The following is an 18250-nucleotide window of genomic DNA, read 5'->3' as shown; positions in this document are numbered from 1 at the left end:
TAGGAGTGAATGACTGGAGAAATCCAAGAGATTTGTGGGGACCACAGGAAACCATCATAGGAGAAACTATGGATAAAATGTGGCGAGTGTCAGGGCCACTCTGGTAATCAGCTAATATTGAGGGTCCACTTATAGCCCTGTGCCCCCCCTCCAGACCAACGACAGCAACAATATGTGTACAACACTGTGGTTCCCACCAGGCCAGCATCACCACCCACACAGAGGGTATTTGGAAATGTGTGTGTATGTGCCAGGGAAGGCTTTAGTGGGAGGGGACCGTGGATGCTAAACATCCTGCCAGGTGCCAGTTCCCTAGAACAAATAGTTTTTTTGCCCCATCCATGATTCTTGAGTTTATTAGCTGACCTTGAAAGTGGGCAGGCAGTCATTACTGAAATATATCCCTGGCATTCATGGAACAAACAGTTGCATAGCACTGCAGGCTGAAGGGCCCAGACACAACATGAGTGCTTCCTGCACAGGAAGCCTCAGATTGATGGCCAGGCCCAGGTGGCACATGGAGCTGACAGCTGGTTGCACTGGGCCAGTGTCCTCTGCAGATAAAACAGGCAATGACATGGATAGTGGTGTGACGACTTCTCGCTGGGCAGCTGTGGGTCAGTGTGAGGCACTGTGGCAGCAGTATCCATTGGCCACAGCAGGTCAGGGGAATGGGGAAAGCACCTGGGGGAAATGGTAGTAACATCACAGGTGACCCTCTTTTATCGCCTTGTCATGCACTGGGTGTTCTCGAAGCATGAGGACACCTGCCTGGAGGACATTCCCATTCCTGAGTCGAGAAGGGTCTGAGAAACCGTGTACCTTTGGAAATGATGTAACTGCCAGTAAATCAGTCTTTGGCCCTTCAACAGTTACAAACAGCAAGAGATTATCCGAGGCGTTGGAGCTTAGCAGAATGCCTGCTCCACTCCAGCCAGCTGCAGTCTTTATCAGAGGAAATGGCCCATGCACTTGACAGTGCACTTGGTATGTGGATCAGCTGAACTTGTCATGGAAATTATAGAATACACTGCAGAGATGCATTATAAACCTGTATTTTTATTTGAGTTTTATGTCTTTTAGCACCTAACGTGTGCCCTGCAATACAGATGAACTGGGGAGATACATCCCCAAATGCTATGTGTGTAAGTAGTATCCTGAAAGATGGATAAGATTGTTAGTAAAAGAACTTGTGAGTTTTTGTGTGGAGGGCTTAAAAATACCCATACTGCATCTCAGGTATGCAAAATACTTGCAGCATAAACTATTCTATAATCGACCTTACCATGCTCATCTTCGGGGAAGGGCACTTAAACTTGCTGTTCAGAAGGGTGATATAAGATTAAAATACTGGGGAGCCATTGCATCTGAATATTTCCCTTTCCCACTGACACGCGAGTCTGCCACTCTCATCTGAGAAGAGGGAACAAGCAGAGACACTCTGCTTGGAGGTCTGCCTCTTTTCTGCCTTCTCACTATCTAAACACCCTCCCTGTCACTCTGGAATCATGGTTCTCAGTCCATCACCATTAATTTTATCATAATCTTCAGGAGGAAAGGGGGATACAGTGTCTACTTCCCCTGAGCAAATCCCCCAGGGGTGGCCAGTGAGTTCTGAGCAACCACACAGAAGCCTTTTGTCTGACTTGCCCAGGGGGCTTTAATTACTGGGCCTGCCACAGGTAGGATGTGCTTTGGATGATACCCACATTCTTGATGCTTGCTTCAGAGTATGTGTGCTTAAAAAAAAAAATCAGTGAATTAGTATTCCTTGTCAAAAAGCACCTGGCTAATTTTCTGAATCAATAGTTTTTGGTCAGTAATGTTTGATTTTACAAAACAATGAACTCATTTGGATGCTGCGTTAGTTGCACACAGAGAATGAAACTTTGACTTCTGTTCCTCTATGGATTTTTTTTTTCTGATAACCAATGGCAAAAAAGGGAAAATTTAAGTAAAAAATTTATTGCAGAAGGATATTAAAACAATTTTCTTATGTAAACCAAAATTAACATTTGTTTCACGTGCCTCCCAGTAGTTGGAAAAACCATCCGTAACCAATGCAAACTCTGGGTGAAAGCCCGGGGTTGGAGCAGTTCAGGCCTTGAAGACGCTTAGCTCAGCCCGGGAAGTTTCCAGACAGTGTCTCAATGGAGGGACGGAAAGAGATGATTAAAGAGAAGTAACAAGCTGCATAGCTAACAGACAATCACCTCCCTGTCGGACAACCTCGAGTGACCTGCGTGCCCACTTACACCCCTGACATCGAGGATTTAAATCCCAGATGCCCAAGTTCATGCTTCTGTAAAGGGACCAGGATTTCCTTTTACGTGGCTTTCTGTGTATTCATCAGGACCCGCTTCATCTGCGCCTTCAGCCCTAACGGGGAAGAGAAGGCCTTGGGGCCCCATCCCATCTCAGTAACCCCCTTCCTTCTGGGGAGCTCTTCATCCTTCCCATCGGGACCCAAAGCCCCTCCTGTGTGTTGGTGCCCAGTCACCAACAGCTGCCTGTGACTGCTAGGGACCATCTTTCATCATCAGTGGAACATCAGAGGAAAGGAAACTCTACCCATAGGTGAGGGCCAAGCTCCAGGGCAAAAAACCTGGAGGCCTTATTTACATTTTAAAAAAGAATCTAGCAGACAAACCCTAAAGCAACCTCTGCTGCCTTTAACTCTTGCAGCAACCCTGGGCTCCATCCTGTTGGGGCCCATTTTCTGAAGAGGGAAGGAAGGCCAAGCTGCTCCCTGTGAGGAGGGAAGTAAGACAGGGTTAACCCAGCACAAAAATTGGAAGTGAATATATCCCCCCATGCCCCTCTACAGACCCCCCTCCATCCTCCCGAAAACAACTGCATGTTATTGGAAAGTCTTAACTTGTCAAAGCCTCAGTGTATGCATCTGTAGAATGGGAACAACCATTGCACCCATCTCTGAAGGTTATAATGAGAGCTAAATAAAAAGCAGAGTTCATAGTATGTAGGCTGCCATATAAAAAGCATTCCACAATGGTTAGGTATTAACCCCAGCATAAATTCTTCACTCAATAGAAGAGGAAACTGAGGCCCAGAGAGATGCAGTCTCTTGTCCCAGCTCTAAAGCATCAGGCTGTGTCTCTTGCCACCACCCTGCCATTCCAACTTCTCCTCTTGGAATTAAATGTTAAATATAATAAAGCCGGCAACATTTCTTACAGAGTCATGATTTCCTTGGGGAGCTCTCATGCAGGGTTTTTGACCTGGCTTTTCCTCCCACAGTCCCTCGCCTGCTTTTATTGTTAGCAGCTGTATCTCCTGAGGGTGCGTCATGCGTAGTGCAGACCTTCCCCCTGCCTCAGCACTCCCGACTTTGCCTCTCGGTGTCCTGCGTCGGTGTTGCTGCCGCTGCCCTGTCCACCACGGAGTTGTCATAGGATGGGGGCGCCTCACGGTGAGCATCATTTTCATCCTCAAATTCAAGGTCTCTCTCTGTGTACAGAGGTGGAGGAATATCCATGGCCTCCTGCTCTGCAGAATAGGATTGCTTTTCAGCAGCAAGACCTTCTTCATAAGCAGGAGGGTAAAAATCTGGCCTGGGGGAGAAAATGCCGCAAACACATGTGTTATTTAAGTGGTTCATGCCAAAGAGGCATATGTCTGCCTCTCTCGAATCACACTGAGCAAAGTTAAACTGTTAAACATTGATTTTGGAACAGATGTATTTCTTCTCAGGCATCACCAGTTTAAAAAAAAATGCCCCTCTTCCAGCAGAGCCCTGTTTATCAGCAGTGAAATGTGGGTCTCTGCTGTCATACTTTTCCCAGGGTTATTCTGAGCTAGCCCTCTCTTCCTCATTGGTACCAGGGACTTTCAGTGTGAGATCCTCAGCAGAGGTAGGGGACACGCGGGCCTTGACCGTGGAATTCCCTACCCAGTTACTTAGTCCATTCACACCCTCGTCCCCATTCACACACATCATCTTCTACTCGGCTGCAATCACCATCTCAGGTCCACCAGCCAACAAAATAATGAATGAAAACCAGCTCTGTGCAGTTCTCTGAACTACAGCAGATGCTGCTCTCTTTCCCATCACTTTTTCAAGTCTTGACAGCTAGTAAAAAAAAAAACAAAAACAGACAAAATCCACGACAACCCATACTCATTTCCCAAGCGGTTTCAACTGAGAACTTGATGTAGATTGCAGCTGCAGCCTTTACCAGGCCATCAGGCCAACGGCTGACAGAGCCCTTCATGCCAGAGCTGATGTACACATCGGTACTCTTGCCTGGTGTGGCTAATCGCTAAATCTTTCCGGCTTCTCCATTATGACTAGGGTTGGGTGTGGCGGGGGGAGGGTGAGGAAGAGAGAGGGTGAACTTGGTTGAGTTGTGTATTTATAGAGTGAATTCTTCCAGTGCCTACAGGGAGTGTTTGTGGTATGTAACCACAACAGAACAGGCGCTGCAACTTGTGCCACAGCGCCCTTCCAAATGTGACCAGGACCAAAGCCAAAAGGCTGAAGCTGCTGTCTACTGTACAGCCCCAATCTCAGCCTTCACTCAAAATAGCTCTGGCTGTGTCGTGGGGCACAGGTGTGAAGACACTGATGACAGAAAGGTGAGCTGTCCCCTAGAGTAACATGAGAGGCTCCAGGATGACTGCCGCCTGCCCCGCAAATCTCCTTCACCTCTCACAACACCGCCCACCTCCCGCAAAGCAGTTCCGGTTCCCAGTGCCCACTGCCCTGCAGTCTATCCTTGCAGACCCATTTGCTTTATACCTCAACTTGGGAACCCATTTGGAATGCTAATGCTTCTGAGAAATGCAACTTTGGACTGACGTGGGAGCCATGTCGAATGGGCCGGGGTCTATCAGATGCAGCAGGAAGAGACAATAAAAGGGGGCATCACGATGTCCACAATTTACTTTAAAGCGTTTCTGCACAGTGTGATGCTTTGTGTTACATGTGTGTTAGAAACTTTAAGCCTGAAAGGTAATCAGTTACACTTCTCAGGAATTCACACTCTGGAGGCGATCATCTAACATTTATACAAAATAAAATCAGCACTCTGAAAAATCTTCTACAATCACTTTAGTTATCTTAATTTTTACCAAATGCAGAGACCTTGCTAAAAAGTATAATAAACATTGGAAATGACTTGGCGTTATTATAATTCACATCACTAGCATAATAATGTCAAAAATCAAGTCATGGGTAAAATTACAAAATTCACAGAGTAGCTAAAATATTTTAGATAAAGAAGGTAAAAGAATTTGTGGAGTCTTGCAGCCTGTACCTGAAGGATGATACCTGATGTTTATCCCTAAATGGTCCTGTTTCAACGAAGAATGAGGAGGCTTTTGGTTGTCTGATACGAACAATAAGGTTAACTGATATTTTTTAATGTGGTAAAGTACACATAACATGAGATTTACCACACTGGCCGAGTGGGCAGTTTGGCAACGCTGAGTACATGCACACTGTTGGGTGACCATCACACTGTTCTCCTCCTGACCTGAGCCCCTGTGACCATAAACAACTGCACCCCCTCCCCCGGCCTCTTGCCCCTGGTAACCAGCGTTCTACTTTCTATGATTTAACTACTCTATGTACCTCATATAAGTTGAGTCATATACACATTTGTCTTTTTGTGTCTGGTTTATTTCACGTAGCATAATGTCTTCAAGGCTCATCATGTTGTAGCATAAGTCAGAATGTCTTTACTTCTTAAGGCCGAAACATATTCCATTGCATGTGTGTGTCCCTTTGGACTAATGGTCATTTCCACTCTTTGGTATTGTGGAGAATGCTGCCATGACTGTTGGTGTACAAACATCTATTCAAGTCTGTGCTTTCAATTCTTTTGTCTAATACCCAGAGGCAGAATTGCTAGATCACAGAGTGACTATGCGTTTAATATTTTGAGGAACCCCCATGTCATTTTCCATAGTGGCTGCACCATTTTTTATTCCTACCAGCAATGCACTAAGTTTCCAACTTCTCCACATCCTTGCTAATACTTGTTTCCTGTTTGTTTGTTTGTTTGAAATAATTGCCATCCTACTAGGTACAATGTGGCAAGATCAACTGAATCTCACCTCTGGATTATTGCTTTGCCTCAGATGAATCTTTCATGTGTTGTATGATCAAAATACCTAAAAAGATACCTGAAAGCTGGGACTTCACTGAGCTCATAAAGAGGTTGCAGGGCTGGTTTTGTGCCTGCTTGCTCCTTTGTTGTGGGGCAGAATTTGGTTCTGAACTTGCTTTTCTTATAACCTTGCAGCTGGACTCAGGAATAACCAACCATGAGCAGCCTCTAAGGAGAGTTCCCATGATACAACAAGACAACCTTAGAGCTGGGCCTCTTATTTTGGCTCAGGTGGGTTTTCAGTGTGTGTGTGTGTGTGTGTGTGTGTGTGTGTGTGTGTGTGTGTGTGTGTGGCAGGCGGGGGGCTGGGGAGCGGGGAAGGGAGCCTCTGAGACAAATTTCCTTTACTTCATGGTTTTCCCCAGAGGCAGTGCCATAGCTCCTAACCACTAACCCCGGAGTAACTGCCAGAGGGTAAAGCTTTGGTTGTAGACATGCAGCCCCGTGAGATGGGTGATTGCTCCACAGTGGGGTTAGAAGTCACTCAGCTTTGCCAGAACTCAGCCCCATGTCAGCCCTCATCAGTCTTCTGGCTTCTCAGCACATACCTGTCCACTGTGGCCAGGATCTCAGGCCCATGAGCAAGGTGTTGTCTGAGCACGTGGCTGAACATCCCTTTGTTTCCACTTGCCTGGCGGTAGGTGCTCCAGAAAATTCCACCCAGAAGGATCACAAACCCCAGAGGCAGAAGCACATAGGCCAGGATCAGGTTCCTCTGACAGCTGATGCTGGAGCCCAAGGACATGAAGAAGGCCCCCAGACAGACCGTCAGGAAGCCTGTCAGGAGGGCAAAGGCACAGAGAACTGTGCTGGTTCTGTTCCACATCACTGCGCCTTTGGAACCCAGCCACTCCCTGGCTTCCCTTCCTCAGAGAGAATGCTCTCATTAGCCAGCTCGTAGCTTTATACACTTTGGGACCAACTGGCCTTTGGACAATTAAATGAAGCAGGCACTTAGAAGCTATTCATTAACCATGGAGAATAACTATATCATTGGAGGATTAACCTGAATACACAGCACTGTGTACTATAGAAAGGAGTGGCTTCTTGTAGTTGTCTCCTTCTTCTGAGTTGGATGGATCCTCAGCTGACCCCGTTATTTGAGGGGTAGTCTCCCATCCTTTGAGTTAAAGGGCACTGGCGTCTTAATCCCCACAGTGGATAACTCCCCACTGATGCTAGAGAAATCAGCATCCCTTGATGAGCAGTCTTCTCTGGTTTGGCAGGAAGTCCTTCCCTGATTTCTTCTTCCTTTCTCTGTACTAAAAAGATTTAAAAGGGGGGAACAAGGAGGCTCTTAACATGTTTGTCTTGCCTCTTTCAATGACTCTTTCATTATTGCCCTATCACTGTGATACTGAAAAAATTCCGAGTGAAAAGCCCATGGATCGAACCCCCTGATTCCTTCTATATTGACAAGAAAGAGGAGCATCAGCAGGGGGGGAAGAGGGTGCTGGAGAGAAGAGCTGAGTAGACAGAGCTTCGGGGATCTGGGGCGTGCTCTGGAGATGGCTGTGAAAGGTGATGGTCAGGTGACTCGTGCTCTCACTCCGGTGTTGTATCTGTCCCATTGTCGAGGCCCAAATGTTGAGATCTAGTGTCATTTCTGCTTCACACATAGGTGTTAGGTAAAAATATTCAGTTATTGCTCAACCACTGGCCATGATTCTTGCCTTACCAGAGATAACTAAACCAGATCCCACCCTTCTCGCTCTCAAAGAAAAGGCAACAGGCATTTGATAACAGAACATTCCCTAGAGTGTGTAGCAGGTTACTGCCTCCGTGCACACACACAAATAGGTGTGAGAAATGCCGCCTACTCAACCCCCAGCCTCCCTCACACACATCTGAGGGTTTCACAGAGCACACTAGCATATGAAAAGCTCTGAAAAGTTCTGCAACCTCTTCCCCTCATCACATAGATTCAATATACTAACTAAAATTTTTTTGGTAGATGCTGCTAAAAACTGTTCCCTGTCCTCTCCCCAGCACCTTGGCTCCATGTAGTGTTGCCTGAAAGAATCTTTCTAGAACCAGCCTCCTCTTTTATGTCCAGAATTTGTTTGTTTCATCTTGACCGTGTAGTTGTAGACACCCTCTCCCAGAGCTGGTTCATACCCAATTTTTTTTCTTTTTCTTATCTGATGCATGGTGCTGCCAAAACCCTGCTGCCCAGAAGGTCCCTGGGTCACTCCTGTCCAGAGATTAGCTGCAGTTCCTCTTTTCTATTCCTCCACCCCATGATTCTATTACCATTATTTTCCATGTAGTTTCCTAGTGGAAAAGGCAGTTCTTTGCACAATAAATGCATGCATAATGTTAGCCTCATACCCACTATCTCCTCAGCTTTACTTCCATGTTATAAAGCAGGAGAGAGACAGAAAGATGCTGGATCAAAAATGCTATAAGGAACATCACCATTCTACCTCCCAACTTCTGCCTTTATTAGCTTCAACCCTTACCCTGAACTACTTGCCTCTTACAGAATTGATATTATCCTTGAAATCTTAAAACAACTCTTTTTTCCCTTCTTCCTCAATTGGTCTTGAGGATGGCAGATTTCTAAGGTGAACCCCACTGATCCCTGTCTTTTTAAGTATGGGCTGGACATAGTGACTTGATTCTAACCAATAGACTATGACAAAGTGATGGATGTCACTTCCAAGAATAGGTTATAGGAGATTGTGACTTCTGTCTTACTAGCACTCTCTCTGTTGCCCTCAGTTTGTAGCCTTTGAGGAAGGAAGCTGCCATATTGGAGAGGCCCATTAGACAAGGAACCGAGGGCAGCTTCCAGCCGACAGTCAGTGCAGATTTGAGGCCCTTAGTCCACAAGCCAGTGAGGAGCTGCATCTGAAACTGGAATCAAATCCTTATTTGATGAAGCCTTGGGGTGACTGTAACCTAAGCAACACTTTTATTAAGAGCTCTGGAAGCCAATGACTCAACTACATCATACCCAGATTCCTAACACACAGAAACTGTGAGAAGATACGTGTGTGTTGTTTAAAAGCTGCTAAGTTTTGTGGCAATGTGTTAGGCTGCAATGGAGGATTTATACAGTTCTTTAGGACTTGGAAACCAGAAGAGACCATCGGTGTTAAACGTTTACACATAGAAAATGCCCCAAGTTAGCTATAATCCTCCTCACCATTATTGTTATTATCACTACTGCTGTGGTTCCAAAAAGCAGGAAAGACACAGGATTCTGAACTATATGGTCTGCATTAGGAGTTGGGTCCCAGCAACAGGTAAAAGGCAGGGCCCTGGAGATACTATTAAATATTAAAAGAAGGGGGGAGAGCACTCTCCATGAGAAATGACCACCCAAAGGGTTGGGCTTCTTTGTTTTAGACCAAAACAAATGACCCCCAAAGGGTTGGGGGTGTGAATCAGACCGGGCATTAGGACAGGTCAGGACTAGTTCGGTGATCACATGAATATTTGAGCAAGTAATTATTTCTATACTTTCCCTCTTCCAGTTCCAATACAGGATAAATAGTGCCTTGTAGTTTGTCAGATAGATTCTTCACCTCCATATACTTTAAAGAGGATCCTGTCATTCCAGAGCAGTGTGTTTTGCATTCTTGTTGGTTCTTTGTTTTGGTGAAAAATTGAGTAAGAAAGAGCATACTCCATGAGATGGCAGGGGGGTGAGAGTGGGTACTGAATTCACATAAGATCCCCGGGTTCAGAATATTTGAGGAGTTTATCTTGAATGAGGCGGTGCATCAAGGAAAAACTACAGAAGAATATGTAGTCTCTGAAGAGAGTAGACGAGAACCGGAGAAAGAATCAATGCACAAATAGAAAGTATTGCCTGGAACCATGTGTGTCCTCCATGATGATCAAGACGTGCGATGAAGATTTTGTGGTACAGTTATTCTTGCACATTTGTGTGTTTTTAATAAAATATATACATTATTGAATAATTGCAGTTCTTTCTCCTGTGACTCAGCTTTGGCTCTGTACCACGTAGCACTGCCATGTGAGTGTTACCCCCCTTTGATGCCTCAGAAGGGGCCAAGGATGACTAAAACCTGCAGTTGAAAGAAAAATGTTAGCACTTGTGGTTCCTCTGTCATTCGTGTTGTGGTATGCCCACTTTTCCCACAGTCACTGGCAGTGAAGAGATTTTTTTTGAGCAGTAGAAAAGGAAAACAAGCATGTGCTTGCTTCCATGACAGGCACTGGGAGAAAGCGCCGTGTCCGCATCAGTCATGGAGGGACAGGAACCTGCAGCCAAGTCCTCAGGCTGGGAAAATAAAAAGAATCCAGTAAAGAGCCAAACACCAAAAAATCACCCTAAGGAGCCCATTTCAGGAGACCTTTGGGCTTTTGTCTGGGATTCTTTATGTTCAGCCCTGTCTTCTGGGTCTGCCTTCACTCCCAGGCTAACTTCTCCATTCTCTTCTACCTCATCACTTACCCAGCACTAAGTGACACTGACTCCTCTTCAAGGTGGAGAAACTGCAAGAGGCAGAGGTCGATGACTCACCCAAGTTTACACGGATAGCCTGGGACTGATGGTAAATGGATGCCCTGGGAGGAGTATGGACAAAAGCCCACCTTCTAACGAGGAACATTCTGGAACCCATTGGAAGCCAAGCTGAAGTCCTCCTGTTCCACTTCCTATCCCTTCAACATGGGACCCATCTGGGAAAATGATGTTTTGCCTTTAATCCAGTTTATTTATTATTGGTATGGTAACAGGGTACAGAGCAAGATTCCCCTGAAAATAAGAGAAAGCCCCCACAAACCTTGATTGGGGGAAGGAGGAAGTGGATGGTACAGCATTTAAGATAGTTTGCATAACAATGGCAAGGTAATAGCTATGCCTTTATGGAAGGAGAGGGGACTGTCACCCTACGTGACTCTGAGAGCATTCAGGGACTTGTGACACAGCCGGGGGAGCTTATACAGAGCCTGTGCAAGAGTCAGGGGGGCCAATGCCCACCCTGGAAGTCACTGGGAACTCCTGCTCTGATTAAAAATGGCAGACAAAAGAAGGTAGAAGATACGGGGGAACTAGCAAAAATGGCACATCATTGGAGGGGCCATATATGAGGTCACATAGGAAGTTCCGGGCCAAGCATTTAAAATGAGGGCAGAGGCTGAAAGAGAAGAAAACACATGGTCTGAAGATGTAGAGATGGGAGTCAGCTGCAAGGGCTGATGTGTAAGAGGAAGCCACGCAGGCTGGAAGGGTGCAGGAGAGACCCCCACCATGAAGAGAAGAGGTGCAGAGCAAATGAGAAAGACACGGGCATCTGCCATGAGGCCTGGTGTCTGAGGGAGAAGCCATGTGGTCTGTGGTGAGAGAGGAGCTAACTTCTGCTTCTCTGAAGGATGCACGTAGAGGCGACTCTCTTGGGATGAGTGCCTCCCTGGACTCCACCATGACCTAGCGTAACATGGCCCATGTTCTCCTGAACCATTGCATGGAGGCTGAGAACGATGAGCCCCAGACCCTGAAGCAGAGAACTTCTGTGAGAGGATGGTGACCCTGAAACCACAGTGCACATTCCAGAGGGATGGAGACCTGTTTGCACAGCCAGCTTAGAGACAGATCAGGAAATGGGGAGCCTCTGGGCATGGCTTTGGCTCGTAGCCTTTTGGGGAACAAGGGAAGTGCTGGGTCTCATGGGAGAGGAGGGCTCCGAGCAGGACTGCGCGCAGCCTCCCAGGGTTGGAGCCCTGTTCATAAAAACCTGTTACCTTCGATGCTCATTGTTGGGTTGTGTGTCAAGTCTCCACGTGGCCGAGCCCCCGTTTGCTCGGTTACCATGTCATTCTTAAAAAGTCATTGATTGGCAAAAGTGCCTGGGTTGGCAGTAGGCAGCAACATGTTATTTGGGTGACAGCCAAACTATCTTAACACTTAATCACTCTTTCAGCACTCTGTTCCTTTGAGCATGACTGCCACACAAATGCAGTTCTGAACATTGAGTGCAGCTGTGCTCCAAGCACTGTTCTGCTTTCCATGTTGGTGCCCCTGAACCTGCACCCTCATTCGAACTCTCTGTGCAAGGCATAAATGTCTAGGAACTTCTAACAACCCCTGCCCAGTCATTGCTTACTAGATACTTGGCCCCATACCCTTCTTTTAAAAACAGGACAAGTGTATTGCCTTGGGTAAGAACCAGATGGGGACTTTGGAAGGAAGCTAATGGTGTGCAGAAGCTGGTAGAGAGGAGGGGCATGGAGCCAAGAGCTGAGGCTGAGTGGTCAGATTTCAGAAGGTCACCTTGGTTCAGGAAGTGAGGCTTTGTGGGAGGTGGGGAAGGCAAGCAAATGCGCAGCAAGCAATGTCAACAGGGTCTGATTTTATGGTTGGTGATTACTGAGTGATTTCTGGATTAGCCTTTCACACGTGTGGGTTCATTGAACACTGTCCATTTCCTCCTCTCTCCTTCCTGTTTTCTTTGCTTTTGAAACTCCCCCTACCTACCGCCACCTCTCCTTTTCCCCTCACTCACTCAAGGAGAAAAGTGAAAGGAAGGCATTTTTAGGCTGACAGAGCACAAATGGCTTCTCAGAAAACGCGTAGCATTGTGAGGGAAGGTAATATTAGATCATCACACGATATGCACAGTCCCCCTGGAATGAACCTAGCGAGTCTCAAATAAGATGACAAATTCTGGCCCTGGCCAGGTGGCTCAGTTCATTGGAGTGTCGTCCCATTCACCGAAAGACTGAGGGTTCAATCCCCCGTGGGTCAGGTCTCCTATGGGAGGCAATGAATTGATGTTTCTCTCTCACATCTGTGTTTCTCTCTCTTTCTCTCTCACTCCCTTTTATTAAAAGATTTTATTTATTTTATTTTTAGAGAGAGAAGAAGGGAGAGAGAAAGAGAGGGAGGGAAACATCAATCTGTGGTTGCCTTTCAAGCACCCACTACTTGGGGAATCTCACCGGCAACCCAGGCGTGTGCCCTGACTGGGCATCAAACCTCTACCCTTTGGTTTGCAGGGTAGTGCTCAGTCCACTGAGCCACGCTAGCCAGGGCTCTCTCACTCCCTTAAATTAATAAAAACATATATTTAGGTGAGGATTTAAAAAAATGAAGAAGACAAATTCTGTTCTAGAAGAGCTCGGCTTCCTGTTTAATACACAAGTAAGCCAGAAGAGATTCAATTTCTTTATGGAAGCTAATTTCTCCTTGGAAAACTGAAAGGAGATCATACTGCTGTGGTGCTCTGGATCAAAGCAGAAGCCTCAAGGCAGGGCGGAATTTGACAGCCTGCACTGACACCAGCTGGCGTGGTGGCCCGTGACCTGTAAATGTGAAGTGGGTTCTGTGCCTTCCTTGCGAAGTTCTTTCTCTTTAATGCTAACCTTTGGTTTCCCACCTACAAATAAATCCTAATATGCATTCAGTAGTCTCATCATTAGTAAGAATACAGAGTGTCATTTTCAAATTTTATATATATTGTAGCATAAGTCAAAGAGTTTAATATCAACACAGACCAAAATTTTCAGTAAAAAATGCAAATAAAAATCAAAGAAGATCTGCAGCACCTAAAATTTTTCTTTAAAAAGTATTATAAATTGATCGGTTATTTTGCTCATTCTGAAAATTGCATATAATCTAAACCTGCAAAGGCTTTTAGAAGCAATGACAGCCCAGGAGCAAAGAGCATTCACTGCACTCACATGAGCACCCTATCACCATGCCCCACCCTCCAAAAACAAGCCCGTTTGTAGAAATGGTTGGTCTAGGTCTCAGGCAGAAGACATAATTTTGAACCAGAAAGCAAGGAAGCTAACAGAAACTCCAGGAGTTGTTCAAAGAGTTATAGGAGGTAACTTGAAAGGTCCCTTACTAGTCCACAGTTTCTTAACCTCAACATTAAGTTTCTTAACCTCAATATTATTAGTATTTTGAGCCAAGTAATCCCTTGTGGTAGGGGCCTTCCTGTGCATGTTCGGTAGCAACCCTGACCTCTGCCCAATGTCTCCAGATGTTGCTTAATGTCTCCTGGGGGTCAAATTTGCCCTTGGTTGAGAAGCACTGCACAAGCCCAAGATGGGATGATTTGAGCACCAACATTTCAAAAGCTAAAATGACTTGAAACAAATAAAATACGAAAGAATTTGAGTTCATAATGTTTCTTCAGCACAGAAAAATCTGTCTTCTCTGACTTTTGAACTCATTTCCATCTATTCCTGTCACTCCCTGTGTTGCACATTCTGTAGAATGATGTAGTAGGAGCTTCTGGAGATCCCTTTATCTCTTTGCACTGTGTTCTGGAAGGATTCCTTGGCCTAGTGTTCTAGGTCTGAACTTTAACCTCCATCTGTGCCCATTTGGCTATTTATCCCAATTTTCAAGTAGCTGGTGACTGTATCTCCAATAATCCAGAAGTCTGATCATTTCTTTCACAGAGTTGCTTTTTCACAGAGTTTGTAAGTGCAATAATAATCCCAGGGGATGAAGGTTCTAGTCTTAGGAGCCAGCTCCTACAGTGTGTAAAGTAGGATCTCAGATGCAGGAAGATTACCTTGCTGTGGGAGTTTCCTGTCCCCAGTACACGAGGTCTGGGAATCTCTTATATCAGAAGCATCTCAGAGGTTCCTTTTCTGGTCCCCTCTGCCTACCTCAGTTCTTGCTGTATGCGTAGAGCTAGCAGGTTGTGCTATACTTCTGAGTGAGCCCCTTTGATAGGAGACCCCCCAGAATTACTGTTTACAGCTGTGTTACTGGGGTTTTAACATGGGAGCAAACACCACTGTTGCCAGAACTTCAGCATATGAAGGACGCAGGCGGACTGTGACAGGTCCAACAGTCCATAATGCAACCTTTTAATTTAATGACGGCCCCTCCCACTGTACTTGTTAACCCTGACATTGAAGTTCCTTTAGGGATGTTAGTGTACAAAACAGCTTTTACCTTGGCAGTTTCTATCTTCTGTCTTTTCTCTACTCTTACTGCTCTGTCCATTCAATTATATCTTTGTTTATTTCCCCAGGAAATCTTCAAATTTTTTGATCTTTGATTATAACTACTTTTCTTGTTTGTCATTTTGATAGAATTTGGGGAGACGGAAAAGTAGACAAGTGTGCTAGGCCAGCCAATTTGATCCCCAATTCTTTTCTGAGTGTATCAGGACATGAGTGAGTATCATTTACAAAATTAGTATCACACTCAATATATTTCATTTTGTATTTTGCTTTTTTCACCAGAACAATATGCTTCATAAAACATTATTTTGAGTGCTTGTGTATTTTGAATGAGCCTTCATAGTTCATCATGCTGGAATATAATTACTAATGTTCATTTATTTATTTAGCAAAAATTGATAAGGTCCTTGAGGAGAGCAGAAAAGTTCAGCTTTGCAGATCCCAAAGATCAGTTGGCATGTGTGATGTATAGTAACTAGCTCTACAAGTGTTCCTGATTCAAATGGATTTTCTTTTTTCAGTTAACAGGTGAGGACTGAGGCACAGATTCAGGGTATTGGGTGGAGGGGAGCAGCAGGAAGGAAGGTTGACTTGGGAGCAAACACCACTAAGTGTGTGCATTGCTGTCTTTGATTTGATTTCCCCACCTACAATTTAGCTGCTACTGCAGAGGTTGACCTTAGTCGAACTGGGAAATATGGATGTTGAGGTTTTTCTTTCCTCTTATTAAAGCCTTGGAGACGAGAACCTACGTTTGGAACATCATGTTCCTTCTTGCATGCATCCCAGTAGGTACACAGTATTTTAGACAGGATGTGTTCCTGAGCTACAGGTGTATCAATACATATAAAGATGGTATTGGTCTACTAAAGTTGCTATTTTTTGCCTCAGAAGGATGAGTCACTCTCTGTTTATTTTGAAGGACTGGAGTTCCAGCTACCCGAAGCCAGGGAATGGAATCAAGTCATGAGCGTGCTGTGACAGCAACTGTAGACTACTATGAGACTGTGACATTCAGATGATTAGAAACCTTTGTTTAAGCATAATGAGACGAATAGGCCACCACGCTTGACCAAGTGTTGGAAATCAACATGAGGAGGCGAAGGGCAAGATTATACTCACAGGGAAGAAGTATTACCAAACCCAGGGTTTTTTTTTCAAATTTTATAACTATGATTGAAGGTCTCAAAAGCCATCTTTTGTCAGCAAAAACTGAAAAACAAATTCAGTGTCTTATTTTTCTCTTTCCCTTCTCAACACATCTGTTTATTTAAATGAGTCATCAGTGTCTCCCATGGAGGAAAATTGAATAATTCATTAAAAACATCCCTCTCTCTGAATGAGTAAGAGAGACGTAGACATAAATTATGATCTCTTCACAAGCAATAGTCTCACACTAAAAAATCAATAGGGATCCAAATTGATTTATTTTTTGAAAGATGAATTGAAGAGGAGGGGCCAACTTGCCCCAGGTACATTAGAAAGAGTAGCAGGAAGTACCTTGGTTTAAAATGAAATAGGTGTAATGTCTCAGTTTCTCACATTTTATAGGGTCCAATATGAAAAACACGTCTAAAACAATTGTAATTATCATCTTTTAAGTACCGCCATGTGCCAAGCACCATTTATTTACTGTTTTTAATTCTCACAACAACTGCAAGGTGAGTATCAGCTCCCCTTGAAACAGGAGGCTTTGAGCTCTGAGAGCGGCCATGACCAAGGTCCCTGAGAGCCAGTGCACACCCCCTCACCTACTGGCTCTGCACCTGCGCTCTTCCTCTCATGTCACAGTGGCTCTCTTGACAGCTGAGTTTAAGGCTCACGATTTTACTTGATTAGCTTACAAGTTGATAAAATTATTGGCTGTTGCTTCCAACGGACTTTAAAAATAATTATAGGATCACAGTATTTACCTGATGCGGACCCTGGCTTGTGGGGTCCACCACATTGTGGATGAGGCAGGAGAAATTTACACCAACTACCAGGTCCTGTGGAGGAAAAGGGATGACATGGCTTTTCTCTCAAGAGGAGAAAAAGCTTCAGCCTCTGCCATGACAGGCCTTTATTTCTTTTCTGGGCACATTACATTGAGGATGGTCCTCATTTACTATGCACAGGTTCACTTTAGGTGGTTACCTTTTACAGAAAACAAAGGAGATGATGCCGCTAATCACGTCACAGAAGAGGGATATTTGCAAATGAAAAGGGAAAAGTGGTTGAACCAGTTACACTCATCCTTGTAAGTTTTAGCATGGATTTTAGGAAATTGCTTTGCTGTAAATATTTTCTGCCTCAATTCATAGTGAGGGAGTTTTAGCAAAAGCAAGTCTCAAAGTGGCCTAGGTGCATTGCAGGCCTGATTCCCCACAGGAGAACCTATCTGTGGGTATGGGTCCTGTGCATCGGATCTTGCTTTCCACTGGGAGCTGGGCCCATGACAGGCAGAATGGTCTCCTACATTTACCGAGTACCTACCATTTACAAGTGTATTGCTGGGATGAGCTAGGCTTTGCTTTGCAGCAAACCATCCCAGGTCTTAGTGACTTTAAGTAACAAAAGCTATTTCTTAGTCACTTACTGTGTCCATCATAGGTCAGCAGGGTCTCTCCTGTAAGCTGACATTATCCCAGCTGAGCAATGAGCTATCCTCCAAAACAGTAACAGCCAGAAGAGCCAAGAGAAAAGATGACCCAGAGGGATCTTACATTGGTGATTTAAATCATGTTAGAGGAACACACTGGAAAGAATGATTAATTTTAAGTGGTGAGAGTATAGAAATCTTAGCAAAGAAACTTGAAATGCTTTCAAAAGAGTTTTAAAGCATTGAAAGACATTTTAGGGAGAAAAGTAGTCCAATGAAGGAAGCTGTGTGAAAGGGTTTGGCATGTTGAGACAAAGACGGGTGGACAGATGGGATGGGAGGGGGGTAAGATGAGCAAGGAATCAGAGACTGGAATGCCATTCAGTCAAGGACCATGGAGAAGTGCCCTTTGATTGAGGTTGCCACAGAACTGTATCAGGGACATCGGCTCAGATTAATCAGTGTTGTCTCAGCTCTTAGAGGATATGTTTCCATGCCAATTCGAGTAAAATAACAAAATGTTAGAGCAGAGTGCCTTATGTAAAATAAGTGATGAATAAATGGATGAATAAATGAATGAACGAATGTGTAAGAAGAGAGTTGAGAAGGACATTATATGTTAATATTTTGACAA

At 44.8% G+C, this 18250-nt stretch overlaps 1 protein-coding gene across 1 annotated transcript; it reads right to left on the bottom strand.

Moving 5' to 3' along the window:
• Positions 1 to 1945: 1945 nt before the first annotated feature.
• On the bottom strand, positions 1946 to 7030 carry TMEM252 (transmembrane protein 252). The gene is made up of 2 exons (XM_037165573.2): positions 6680 to 7030; positions 1946 to 3572 (listed from the first exon to the last, which is right to left on the bottom strand). Exons 1-2 carry the CDS (start codon positions 6955 to 6957, stop codon positions 3335 to 3337), a joined length of 516 nt encoding a protein of 171 aa, XP_037021468.2. The 5' UTR covers positions 6958 to 7030; the 3' UTR covers positions 1946 to 3334.
• Between the last annotated feature and the right edge of the window lie 11220 nt (positions 7031 to 18250).

The sequence above is a fragment of the Artibeus jamaicensis genome, unplaced genomic scaffold (assembly GCF_021234435.1).
Source record: "Artibeus jamaicensis isolate MK-2021 breed Jamaican fruit bat unplaced genomic scaffold, CSHL_Jam_final scaffold_1964, whole genome shotgun sequence".
Taxonomy (NCBI): Eukaryota; Metazoa; Chordata; class Mammalia; order Chiroptera; family Phyllostomidae; genus Artibeus; species Artibeus jamaicensis.
Note: the sequence above shows the minus strand (reverse complement) of the source record. Positions and strands in the feature narration are given on the sequence as shown.

What these genes read in the sequence shown, in the direction of transcription:
- TMEM252 (XM_037165573.2), bottom strand. Translation starts at nt 6,957, where the DNA reads ATGTGGAACAGAACCAGCACAGTTCTCTGTGCCTTTGCCCTCCTGACA. An exon ending in ATCCTGGCCACAGTGGACAG is followed by an intron (nt 3,573 to 6,679) that starts GTATGTGCTGAG and finishes TTTCTCCCCCAG; the next exon opens with GCCAGATTTTTACCCTCCTG.